At 38.5% G+C, this 13,606-nt stretch overlaps 1 protein-coding gene across 1 annotated transcript; it reads right to left on the bottom strand.

Annotated features, from left to right (window-relative positions):
- Positions 1-778: 778 nt before the first annotated feature.
- LOC138894581 (sesquiterpene synthase 12-like) lies at positions 779-8,339 on the bottom strand. Its single transcript, XM_070179285.1, is given in 6 exon segments — positions 779-1,451; positions 2,128-2,143; positions 2,267-2,408; positions 2,537-2,755; positions 2,860-2,938; positions 7,997-8,339. Coding segments are annotated over 6 exon segments (1,065 nt in total). The 3' UTR covers positions 779-1,185.
- Between the last annotated feature and the right edge of the window lie 5,267 nt (positions 8,340-13,606).

The raw sequence follows: 13,606 nt of genomic DNA on the forward strand, positions 1-13,606 counted from the left end.
TACACCCTGCACTTCGTGTGCAGATCCAGGTGTTCCCGAATATAGCGGGTGTTAATTCTTTCGCACAGCTGATTTTTCGGAGATTCTGAGGTAGCTGTCGTGTTTCGCAGAACTTGCCTCTCCTTCCCCATCTCCTTATTTACTGTATTTAGTCTCAGACTATCATGGACCATATTTTTCAGACTTGTATTCATAATTAGATGCTCATGTACTTAGTGACACCAGATTTTGGGAGTGTTTATATCGGTAATTGCGAGATTTTTGGATTGTGTTTAAATATTATATTTTCAAACTTAAAAGAAATTGTGGTGTATTAAGATTGTCGCCTTGCCTACTATCGAGATAGGCGCCATCATGACAGGTTAGGATTTTGGGTCATGACACTCACGTAATCCTAGAGTAGGGATTTTGGTGAAGCGGCACTCGCAGGAATTGCCCCAGTATCGTATTGCGACAATATGGCGAGACGGAAGATTGGTCACTCGTGATATCTTGAATTTTGCGGCCTGATTTGAATGATTTGAAATTTTGAGCTCAGTGGTATCTTGAGCTGGGATCTTAGGCCCGTTATTGGGTTGGTTGTCCCCACAATGTTATAGTTCGGTATGCTGCTAAGAAAAGGTTCCACGATGCGGTGTTTGTTCCTGCAAAACAAATGAAATACATGCATACCAATATATTGTAATGCAGAATATATTAAGATGCGATGTAAATGATGCAGGAATGATGATGTATGGTTGCCGGCGAGCCGTTATTTGGGATTGGGATGTCGGGATATTTGATCCTGACTCGATTTGTTAGTCTGGTTGGGTACCATTCCGCAGTTGTCGGAGCATTTGAAAATTGTCTCCACTTGTTGGGAGAGCTTGATTGGTAAAGTGCGTCTCCGCTTGTTGGGAGAGCTTTGCACTGAGAAATATCTCTGCTTGCTGGGAGAGCTTGATTTGTAGAGTGCATCACCGCTTGTTGGGAGAGCTTGATTTGTATAGTGCGTCTCCTCTTGTTGGGAGAGCTTTGCAATAAAATATAAATTATTCTCCACTCGGGAGCTATCGTAATCATGCCTAAAATTGCACGAACAAAACGTTAGTAATAGCAAAATGAAATATAAGCATGCCCAAGAAATACTCTTGACTGCGATACTAGGTTGAGGTTTCGAGGATAGCTCAATGCGAATTGAGACGACTAACCGTTATCTTGTGGGGAAATTAGTAAATGATAAGTTATCGTACTTAATTCATGGTCGATAATATCATCCATTAATCTGGGGATTGTTGATGAAGCTCGAACAATTGAAGGCTCACTTGTAATCCATTCGAAAATGTCTTTTGTTATAACTTCTTCCATACCAACCAAGGAAAGGGCAGTGGTTACTAGTGCATTCTTGTTATACTCCTCACATTTTGGATTGTAGCAGGCACTCAACCATTTGGATTCTTTAAAATAGGCTCACACTACTAGAAATCCGATAAAAACCGACAAAAAAACCAATCAACTTTGGTCGGTAATGGCCAATAATTGTCCAAAACACGATCATTTACGTGTGGACGGTATTTTAGGGGTCGGAAAGGTATACCGACCAACTTTGGTCGGTCAATTAAATTCCAAAAACAAATTGCAAAAGAAAACGACCAACTTTGGTCAGTTTTTTTCCGACCAAAATTGGTCGGTATTTTAATTATGTAATCAAAAGATTCAGCATCTGGGAATCGAATCGGGGTCTATACTGTGGCTAGATACTATTCTACCACTAGACCATTGGTGCATTTTATTTTTAGACTGTCTTTTATTTGATTTATACTCTTTAATTGTATTTTCACACGAAAATAACCGATCAAAGTTGGTCGGTTTTATTAAAAAATAAAATTACCGACCAAAGTTGGTCGGTTTTTTTAAATGACCGCCCGAATTAACCGACCAACTTTGGTCGGTTTTTTTAAAATTAATTTTTATTTATTTTAATTGAAAAAACAACCAAAGTTGGTCGGTTTCGTAAAAAAAATTAAAAAATAAAATATTTTGAAAAAACGACCAACTTTGATCGGTTTTTTGGCCGATTGTTTGACCGACCAAAGTTGGTCGATCGACCTTGGTCAATTTTTGCCGAATTTCTAGTAGTGTCAAGTGTCAACAGCTTTTTCATCTAAGAAGAAAATTTAAAAGGTAATAGAACCTAAGAAGTACATACCGTATCTTTTTGTGGATTGAGCATCTTTTATTCATCACTTAGTTTGATATTAATGAGGGCAAGTTAAGAAAGGATTACCTCAACTTTTCCATAGTAGATGCGCTTTGATTTACCTTCTTTGGCCAATTCCTCTTCCATTTCATCGAAGATTTCAAGATTGGCTTGATAAAGAGGACTCATATATGGCGGTAATGAATCCATGGCACTTATGTCGTCCCATCTACACATTAAGGGTTTTGTATCAAAATCACTAGCTATAGTAGTACCATGTTTTTCCTACTCATCAATAAGAGAATGCAAAAGATAAATGAAGTAAACATATATATATATATATATATATAGTTTTACCTCTGTATCGCATTGGTGAAAAGCACAAGTTCGTCATAGGTTGCATAAGCATCAAATATATCATCATTGGTGGAGATCATTTTGAATACTTTTATTAGCATTTTTCTCGCACGACTATATCGAGGGTCAAAATACACTCCAAACATCCAGAAGTAACTCTCCACTAATTTGTCTCTTACATATGGCAATTTGTTTATAAGATCCAAATCTTTCCACCAACTAGAATATCACAAGAGCATTACAAGTTACATTTTATCTCATTTGAGCGAAATAAATACATGTACGTATGCATGTATGGATGGATAACACTAACAATGGTGTACCTCATAAGATTGCTAAGCTTTGTTTGATGAAGCTTTTGCAACATGTTAAAATCCAATTTGGCAAATTTCAAAAGCAAGTCTGTTGCGGAAGCCGAATATATAGAGAGTGATTAAATCACAACTACTATATCTAAAGGTAGCTAATAAATAGTAAATGAGACAATAATAAAATGAACACCAGAAATTAACGAGGTTCGGCAAAATTTAATTTTTGCCTAGTCCTCGGAAACAATCAACTCAAATTTATTTTACTCCAAAAATACAAGTGAAATACTACAAGAGAGAAAGAAGATTCAAATGCCTTAGGAGATAAGAAGGCAAGTGAGAGATGTTTACAAATGAACAAAACCCTTGCTATTTATAGAAGAGAAATGGCCTTAATAATGTCATGCATGACATCATATTAAGTGTGAACATGCAATGTAAATGCATGAAAAATACATCTACTAATTTCTTCCTAAAAGGAGGCTTCAAATGTTCGCACTAGTTCACATTAATCTTGTCAAAATTCAACAAATCTCCACCTTGGCAAGATTCCACTTTTGCAATTTTTTCTTACTGATAAATTTTGATTGTCTCTTCAAATCCAATCTTCAAAGTTCAACAATGTTGATCAAGTTCAAACAATGTTGAAACTTGATCACAGTCACTACTTTTGTTAGCATATCGGCAGGGTTGTCTGCAGTCCGAATTTTCTGCACCATGACTCCACCTTCTTCTATAATATCTCGTACAAAGTGATATCGAATATCAATGTGCTCCATCCTTGCATGATAAACTTGGTTCTTTTCTAATTGGATAGCACTCTGACTATCACAAAATAGTGTGATGTTTTCTTGACCAATACCAAGATCTCTAAGCAACCCTTGAAGCCAAATTGCCTCTTTTACAGCCTTCGTAATTGCCATGTACTTTGCCTCAGTAGTAGACAAAGCAACCGTTGACTGCAAAGTAGACTTCCAACTAACTGGTGCATTTGCAATAGTGAAAACATAACCAGTAATTGATCTACGCTTGTCCAAATCACCTGCATAATCCGAGTCACAATATCCAACCAGATACTGACTATCTTCCTGCTCAAAAATCAATCCAACATCTACAATATTACAAATATACCGTAGAATCCATTTCACAACTTGCCAATGCTCCTTTTCTGGATCATGCATATACCTGCTTACAACTCTGATAGCATGTGAAATATCAGGTTTTGTGCAAACCATTGCATACATCAAGCTACCAACGGCATTCGCATATGGCACTCTTGACATATACTCTTGTTCAGCTTCATTCTTCGGCGACATAGCAGCACTAAGCTTAAAGTGAAGAGCAAGAGGAGTGCTAACCAACTTCGTGTTCTCATTCATGCCAAATCGATCTATTACTTTCTTCAAGTATTCTTTCTGAGATAGATAGAGTTTCTTTGAATGTCTATCTCTTTTTATCTCCATGCCAAGAATTTTCTTCGCCTCACCTAAATCCTTCATCTCAAACTCCTTTCTTAGTTGAATCTTCAACTTCTCAAATTCCTCTTGACTTTTGGAAGCTATCAACATATCATCAACGTATAGGAGAAGATATATGAAGGATCCATCTTCAAGCTTGCGCAAATACACACAATGATCATATTTGCTTCTTTTGTACTTCTGCCGCAACATAAACTTATCAAAATGTTTGTACCATTGTCTAGAAGATTGTTTCAATCCGTACAATAATTTTTCAAGTTTGCACACTATATTTTCCTTTTCAGAAACTTTGAATCCTTCTGGCTGAGTCATATAGATTTTCTCTTCCAAGTCTCCATGTAAAAATGTAGTTTTTACATCTAACTGAACTAGTTCCAAATTCAACTGTGCTACCAAAGCCAATAAAACTCTAATGGAGGAGTGTTTAACGACTGGAGAAAACACCTCATTGTAATCAATTCCCTCATTTTGAGCGTACCCTTTGGCCACCAAGCTTGCTTTGTAGCGAATATCTTCTTAGTTAGGAATTCTTTCTTTCTTTGCAAATACCCATTTGCACCCAATTGGTTTCTTGCCCTTCGGGAGATTGGCCAATTTCTATGTGCAATTCTGATGAAGGGACTGCATTTCTTCATTCATGTTCCACTTATCTTCTTCTGAACTTTGGACTGCGTCTTTATAAGTGGTAGGAATACCATCAGCTACAATTGAGGCTGCACAAGCCACCGTCTCTATGAGGCGAACAGGTTTCGTTATTGTTCTTTTTGGCTTGTTGGTTGCTATTAATTCAAGTTGTTGTTGGGGTTCCTGAGTTGGAATCTCCCCTTCCAGTGACTCTTTTTCCAGGGGAAAATCTTCTATTATTTCCTCATTTTCTCCCTGTGTTGGAAAAATTAATTTTCCCTCAAACTCCACCTGCTTTGAAGCACCATCAGTTTGTTTGACATCTTCAAATGTCACCTTATCTATTATGGCAGATTCATCAAAGGTAACATCTCTGCTGAATATAAATTTTCTTGTCTCTGGACACCATAATCGGTATCCTTTGACTCCAGAAGTAATCCCCATAAATATAGCTTTCTTTGCCCTCGGATCCAATTTTGACTCTTTCACATGATAATATGCAATTGAGCCAAACACATGTAAAAATTATAATCTTCAGCAGGTTTTCCATACCATTTTTCAAATGGTGTCTTGCCTCCAATAGCGGCAGATGGTAGACGATTAATGAGGTGGCATGCATATGTTATTGCCTCAGCCCAAAATTCTTTGCCCAAGCCAGCATTGTACAACATACACCGAACCTTCTCCAGCAAAGTCCGGTTCATGTGTTCTTCCACTCCATTCTGTTGTGGTGTATTTCTGACGGTGAAATATCTCAAAATTCCATCATCTTCACAAATCTTATTGTAAAGATCATTTTTGTATTCTCCACCATTATCTGTGCGAAGACACTTTATCTTTATGCCTGTTTGAGTCTCTATCATCGCCTTCCATTTGAGAAAAATTCCCAGCACCTCATCTTTGGTTTACATAGTATACACCCACACTCTCCAGGAAAGTCATCAATAAAGGTTACAAAATAGTGTTTTCCACCTAATGAAGGTGTTTTGGAAGCACCCCAAACATCAGAGTGAACATAATCCAAAATACTTTTAGTATTACGGATTGTTGTTCCAAATTTAACCCTTGTTTGTTTCCCCTTGACACAATACTCACAAAACTCCAAATTGCAAGTCTTTACTCATTTTAACAATCCTTGATCTGATAAAATCTTTAAGGATTTTCCTCCAACATGTCCCAAGCGCATGTGTCATATCTTGGTTGCTTCTGCCTCCTTGTCATCACTGGATGTCACTATTGATGTCCCAATAACTATACTACCGCGATAGTGGTACATGTTATTATTTCGCCGGATTACCTTCATTACCACTAGTGCACCAGAGCATATTCTCATTACCCCATTTTCTGCAACGACTTTGAGCCCCTTTGACTCTAGGGCTCCTACATAAATGAGATTTTTCTTCAATTCCGGTATGTATCGAACATTTGTTAATGTTCTGATCAATCCATCATGGTTCCTTAATCGGATTGAACCAATACCATATGCGGTAAGAGGATTGTTATTTTCTGTGTGAATAACTCCACATTCTCCTTCTTTAAAATCAACGAACCAGTCCTTGTTGGGACACATATGATAGCTACAAGCTGAATCCATTAGCCATATGTCAGATAGTTTGAATGGCTCAGTTGTAACTAGCGAGAAATCAGAGTCGTCACAATCAGCTACATTTGAATCCATGACAGACTTTCCATTGTTAGGTTTGGCCTTATTTTTCAACTTTGGACAGTCTTTCTTCCAATGCCCCTTTTCTCGGCAAAAGGCACATTTATCTTTGCTGGGTCTGGATCTTGACTTGGATCTTCCTTTCTTCGTTCTCATATGATTTTGAGAGCGACCTCTCACGACCAGTGCTTCTCCTTCTCCACTCTTTTGTTTTTCTCTTTTTCTTTGTTCATAGCTGTACAAGGCAGAACAAACTTCTTTGAGAGACACTTCACAATTCCCATGAAGTAGAGTAGTTTCTAGGTGCTCGTACTCATCGGGAAGTGAACTTAATAACATTAAGGCCATATCTCCATCACTAAAAGTCATGTCCATATTCTGCAAATCTGTCGCCAACTTATTAAAGCTGGTGATATGATCATTCATTGTAGTACCAGGAACATATGTGAAGCGTAACAGTCTTTTTTCATGTAAAGTTTATTTTGACTGTTTTTCTTTAAGAATTTATCCTCCAACGCATTCCACAATTTACTTGCAGAAGTTTCTTTTGTGTATGGATACTTCTGTTCTCTTGCGAGGTAAGACCGAATTGTACCACAAGCAACACGGTTGATAATCTTCCAATCTCCTTCTCCGATATTGTCTGGTTTATTTTCTTCTATGGCAATAACTAGCCCTTGTTGAAAAAGGACATCAAGAACCTCAGCTTGCCACATCCCGAAATGTCCTGACCCGTCAAAAATTTCAACTGCAAATTTCGCATTTGACATAATTCTTGTCATAAGCGAAGATGCCAACGACGTATTATTGACACCCGATGTGGACTCTTCATTTTTATTATCTCCCATTTTGCTATAGATACTATTTATTTGCTAACAGTACAGAACACCAAAGTAATTCTTTTCTGATGTGGAAGTTCAGACTTTGCTGCAACCACAGAGCATACTAAGATAGAACATTGGCTCTCATACCAATTGTTGTGGAAGCCAAATATATAGAGAGTGATTAAATCACAACTACTATATCTAAAGGTAGCTAATAAATAGTAAATGAGACAATAATAAAATGAACACCAGAAATTAACGAGGTTCGGCAAAATTTAATTTTTGCCTAGTCCTCGGACACAATCAACTCAAATTTATTTCACTCCAAAAATACAAGTGAAATACTACAAGAGAGAAAGAAGATTCAAATGCCTTAGGAGATAAGAAGGCAAGTGAGAGATGTTTATAAATGAACAAAACCCTTGCTATTTATAGAAGAGAAATGGCCTTAATAATGTCATGCATGACATCATATTAAATGTGAACATGCAATGTAAATGCATGAAAAATGCATCTACCAATTTCTTCCTAAAAGGAGACTTCAAATGTTCACACTAGTTCACATTAATCTTGTCAAAATTCAACAAAGTCATCATGCGCTTCAATGTTCTCGTAAATGTAAATGTATTTCCTTGCTACCACCCTTGGTACAGTTTTGCGAATAGGGTGGCTTAAGGCTTCGGTAACTTGAACCTTAAGCCAATTATTGCTCAAGTTGGGGACCATGGACACGAGATGAGTGGTGGTAAAGGTGAGAGCTTCTTCAAGAATCTCCTCCCCGTACACTCTCAGATGTGTTGCTTCGTACAAACTTAATATATATATATAACTCCATATATATATAAAACTCCACTCAGGGCTAGTTTGCATATAAGTAAATAGATCAACAATTCCTACCATGTCCATTTTGTTTTTTTGAATGGTATATCATTGAAAAATGAAGTTATGGTTTTCCTAGTTAAAGAAATATCAATAATTAGTTCCCAGAGACTAGTTCAGGTGAAAATATATATGATTGGACAATGTGGACTTCTCTATCAAGTTTAACCTTTAATAATGGTAACAAGGAACAACAAAAGTCGTCCTGAAGCTCTGTGAAAATTTTAAATTCTTCAATAGTTATTTATTGTTAACTTATAAAAAGTAAGAGTAATTACATCTTTCTTAATTATTGAAATCGCTCAAGTTTTTCTTGGGTAGTAATTTCCTGCAAGAGAAAATATAGTAGTATTAGTTTTGAGACGGTGGCTACTGTATAACATGATGATCTCTATTAAGCGATTACAAAAGTATTTTAATTAATAGAATAATAATTAGTTGTGATTAATGTAGCAATTCTTGTGTACTTACTGTTTGTTGAGAAGTGTAGGAGAGGAAATGGTGTCCCCAAACGGTTGAATGAAAATCTTCCAAAGGACGTGAGCTATCACTATCACTATTACTATCACTGCAGGAAGAAGGATCCATTGCTTGCCTCAATATTATGCGACGACCAGAGCTGGCCGGAGAAGCATATGAGTGTACTCTGAGCTGATCAGAAGTAGTACTGTTTCCCCATATAGTCAATTGAAAATTTGAAATGTGAGGAAAAGCGACCGGTAATGCTCGACTCATTAGTCTCGATCTCCCACTTCCAAAGGGGTTTTGTGGTTCCATTGCAGTTACAGTACTTGCGACTCACAATATATAGTAGAAGTTTAGATCATTATAAAAGGCTGTCTTTTTTTTTTTGTGACAACATGCAACGAGATGGAGAGGAGGCTCACTGGAGAAGGTACATACTACTATCGCTAGCTTCCATTTAACTCAATTGGGGAGGACATCTGTAACGACCCGGCCGGTAGTTTTGAGAGTATTAAACCTGATCCCCTATTTATTGCTCCCTCTATTTTATTTTTGTGGTTCTGTGACTTGCCGGGGTGCTTGGTGTCGGATTCGGGAGAGTTTCGGAGTGAAATGGGACACATAGTCCCTAAATTGGAAGTTTAAGTCATAGGAGTCTATTGTAGTTTGATTTGTTTGAAGACGAGTCCGGAATGGAGTTTTGATGGTTTTGATAGCTCCATATGGTAATTTTGGTCTTAGGAACATGTCCGGGTGTTGATTTGGAGGTCCGTAGGTCATTTCGCCATTAATTGGCGAAAGTTGAAAAGTTGGAAGATTTTTAAAGGTTTGACCGGGAGTGGACTTTTTGATATCGGGATTTGATTCCAATTACAGAAGTTGAAATAGGTTCGTAATATCAAATATGACTTGTGTGCAAAATTTGAGGTCAACCGGACGTGATTTGATAGGTTTCGGCATCAAATGTAGAAGTTAGAAGTTCTAAAGCATTAGGCTTGAATCGATGCGAAATTCGCATTTTTAGCATTGTTTGATATGATTTAAAGGCCCGACTATGTTCGTATGATATTTTAGGACTTGTTGGTATATTCGGACGGGTCCCGGGGGGCCCGGATGTGAATAGGATGGAAATCGGATCATTTTCGGACTTAGGGGAACTGCTGATGCTGGGCTGGTTCTGGTGTCTTCGCACCTGCGGAGGGACAGGCTGGAGGGGGAGGATCACAAATGCGGGGGGTTGATCGCAGAAGCTGGCCTGCCCAGCTGAGACTGCAGATGCATTCAGAGTTCCGCAAAAGCGGACTCGCAGGGGCAATTGAGGAAGCATAGAAGCGGAAAGGCTAGCCAACCCTGGGGTCGCAGAAGCGGAGCCCCTCCCGCAGGAGTGAGAGCGCAGATGCGCATTTGGGTCCGCATAAGCGCAGGTTGCTTGGCTAAGTGAGAACCGCACCTGTGATGGAAATTCTGTAGGTGTGGAGCTGCAGTTGCGGTTATGGGTTCGCATATGCAAAATCGCTGGGCTGAAAAGGCCTAAGTTCGAGAGTTTGATTTCATTGTCCATTTGTGAACCTAGAGAGCTCGGTTTGTGGCAAAATTTCGAGAGTTTTTCAAGGAAATCATTGGGGTAAGGAATTCCAACTCGGTTTTGGTTATATTATACGAATCTATTATTGTTTTCATCATTTAATTAGTATTTTTAGTTGGAAAATTGGGAAACTTTGGAAAGACTTGTTAGGCTAAAATTTGGAGATTTGAAAGCCGATTTGAGGTCGGATTTGAGTAATTCTTTAATGGTTGGACTCTATATCGAATGGATATTCAGATTTTATAATTTTGGTCGGGTTCTGAAACGTGGGCACCGATCGAATTTTTAGAGCGATTTTTCAATTCTTTGTTAAAGTCGTAATTTCATCATTTAAATTAGTTTCCTGTAGTTATATTTATAGTATGAAATTATTTTGGCTAAATTCGAGTTGATCGGAGTTGGAAAATCGAGGGAAAGGCCTTCTTATTGATTGAGTGAGTGAGATTTGAGGTAAGTGACTTGTTTAACCTTGTGTGGGAGAAATTCCCCTTACAATTTGGTATTGTTATGGTAATTTGCAATATGTGAAGGCCGTGTACGCGAGGTGATGAGTGCGTACTCGGGATAAATATTAAAAATTCGGTTTTTGCTAAGTAGTTTCCTTTTATTTTCTTAACCGAGTAACTCTAGCATTTGTAGTCATCATGTTTATCAAAATTGCACATGTCTACGTGCCTTATCTCTTATTTGAAATTTGTACAACATCGTTAGTTGAATTACCTGCTTTCTTGATTTCATATTAATTCTTTAACTGTAGGATTTTTTGCTTGTAATATCTTTATTTCATTTGATATGTGTCGGTTTTCATGATTTGTTTAAGATAATTGTTTGGTGGCGGCACAAGGTTTCTGCCGTTCGGATTGTTATTCTGGCACGTGGTTTCTGTCGTGCGGTTGTTATTGTTTGCACGGAGTTTCTGTCATGCCATTGTAAGATATTTACTTTTGGGACTACGAGTCGGTACCTCGGGAGTGCCCATGTTGATTTTCTCTATTTGTTGTATAGTTTGTTGTTCTTGTAAGATTTTTGTTTCCTTACGTGTTGTAATTATCTTCTTTGATTTCTACTTACCTTCCATAAATTTCTATTGTTACACTTCTCTGTCATTTCATTACATCATTATATTTGTTGCCTTGTTTCTTATAAATTCCAATAGGGCCCTGACCTCGTCACTACTCTACCGATGTTAGGCTTGGCACTTACAAGGTATCATTGTGGTGTACTCATAATAACCTTCTGCACATCTTTTTGTGCAGATCCGGGTACTTCTTACCAGACCAGGTACCAGTGAGCTAGCCTGTACGTGGAGACTTCAAGGTATATCTGCCAACATTCGCAGACCTTGAGGTCCCCTTCTATCTTTATTATGTTATTTCCTTATCCTTATTAGACTCTGATATATAGAGATATTTAGTATTTCTCTTTAGAGCTTGTGACTTATATCTGGCGAGTTTTGGGAGTTGTTATTACTTGAATTGCAGTTTTCATTTATTACAGATATTGACGTTTTTATATTTGACTTAATATTTCAGTTATTCCGCATACTTGTTAGGCTTACCTAGTCTTAGATACTAGGTGTCATCATGACATCCTACGGAGGAAAATTGGGGTCGTGACAAGTTGGTATCAGAGCTCTAGGTTCATAGGTGTTATGAGTCACAAGCAGGTTTAGTATAGTCTCTCGGATCAGTACTGAGACGCGTGTACTTATCTTTGGGAGGTTATGGATCTGCTAGGAAAATCTTCACTTCTTTGATTCCTTATCATGCGAAATCTTTGACTTCGGATCCTAAATTTTATGTCTTTCTATTCTCTCACAGATGGTGAGGACACGTACAACTGGATCAGATGACCAGACACCCCCGCCCCCTACTAGAGCAGCGATGGTCCGGGGCTGGTGTAGAGGCCGAGGACGTCCATGTGGTGCAGCCAGAGCACCCGCATGAGCTGCTACAGCGGAGCCGCTAGTAGCTCCAGTTAGAGGGCACGCACCTGAGACGCTTGTTACTGTACCAGCCCTCCAGGAGTCTCTCGACTAGTTTCTGAGCATGTTCAGCACTTTGGCTCAGGTAGGGTTGATACCACTTGCTCCTGCCACATCCCAGGCTGGGGGAGGAGCAAAGACTCCCGCCGTCCATACCCCAGAGCAGCGGGTCCAGGTCGATCAAGTTCTAAAGGTCATACTACTGTAGCCAGTAGCCCCAGTTCGGCCCGAGGCTAGGGCAGCAGTTTCTGAGGAGGAGCATCTCCTGCTCGAGAGGTACAAGAAGTACCACTCTCCTACTTTCAGTGGCTTGGTGTCAGAGGATGCCTAGGGTTTTCTAAAGCACTGAAACTGTATCCTCCGTACTATTGGTATTGCATAGACTAGTGGGGTTTCTTTCACTATATTCCAGCTTAGAGAAACGGCCTATCAGTGGTGGCGAACATATGATTTGGGTAATATGGCCGAAGCAGCTTCACACACTTGGACTCAGTTCTCAAATATGTTCTTGAGGTAGTATGTTCCTCAAAGTCTAAGAGACGCATGGTGCGCAGAGTTTGAGCAGTTGCGCCAGGGTTTTACGACCCGTGCCCATGTTGATTTCCTCTATTTGTTGTATTGTTTGTTGTTGTTGTTCCTTAACTTGTAAGTTTTTTGTTTCCTTACGTGTTGTAATTGTTTTCTTTGATTTCGTATAGTTACCTTCCATAAATTTCTATTGTTACACTTATCTATCATTTCATTACATCATTATATATGCTGTCTTGTTTCTTATAAATTCCAGTAGGGCCCTAACCTGACCTCGTCACTATTCTACCGATGTTATGCTTGGCACTTACTTGGAATCATTGTGGTATACTCATAATAAGCTTTTGTACATCCTTTTATGTAGATCCGGGTACTTCTTACCAGACCAGGTACCAGTGAGCTAGCCTGTACGTGGAGACTTCAAGGTATATCTGCCAGCATCCGCATACCTTGAGATCCCCCTCTATCTTTAATATGTTGTTTCCTTATCCTCATTAGACTCTGATGTATAGAGATATTTAGTATTTCTCTTTAGAGCTTGTGACTTATATCTACCGAGTTTTGGGAGTTGTTATTACTTGAATTATAGTTTTCATTTATTACAGATGTTGACGTTTTGAGATTTGACTAAATATTTCAGTTATTCCGCATACTTGTTAGGATTACCTAGTCTTAGATACTAGGTGTCGTCACTACATCTTTCGAAGGAAAATTGGGGTCGTGACAAGTTGG

This window comes from Nicotiana tomentosiformis, chromosome 6 (assembly GCF_000390325.3).
Source record: "Nicotiana tomentosiformis chromosome 6, ASM39032v3, whole genome shotgun sequence".
NCBI classification, from domain to species: Eukaryota; Viridiplantae; Streptophyta; class Magnoliopsida; order Solanales; family Solanaceae; genus Nicotiana; species Nicotiana tomentosiformis.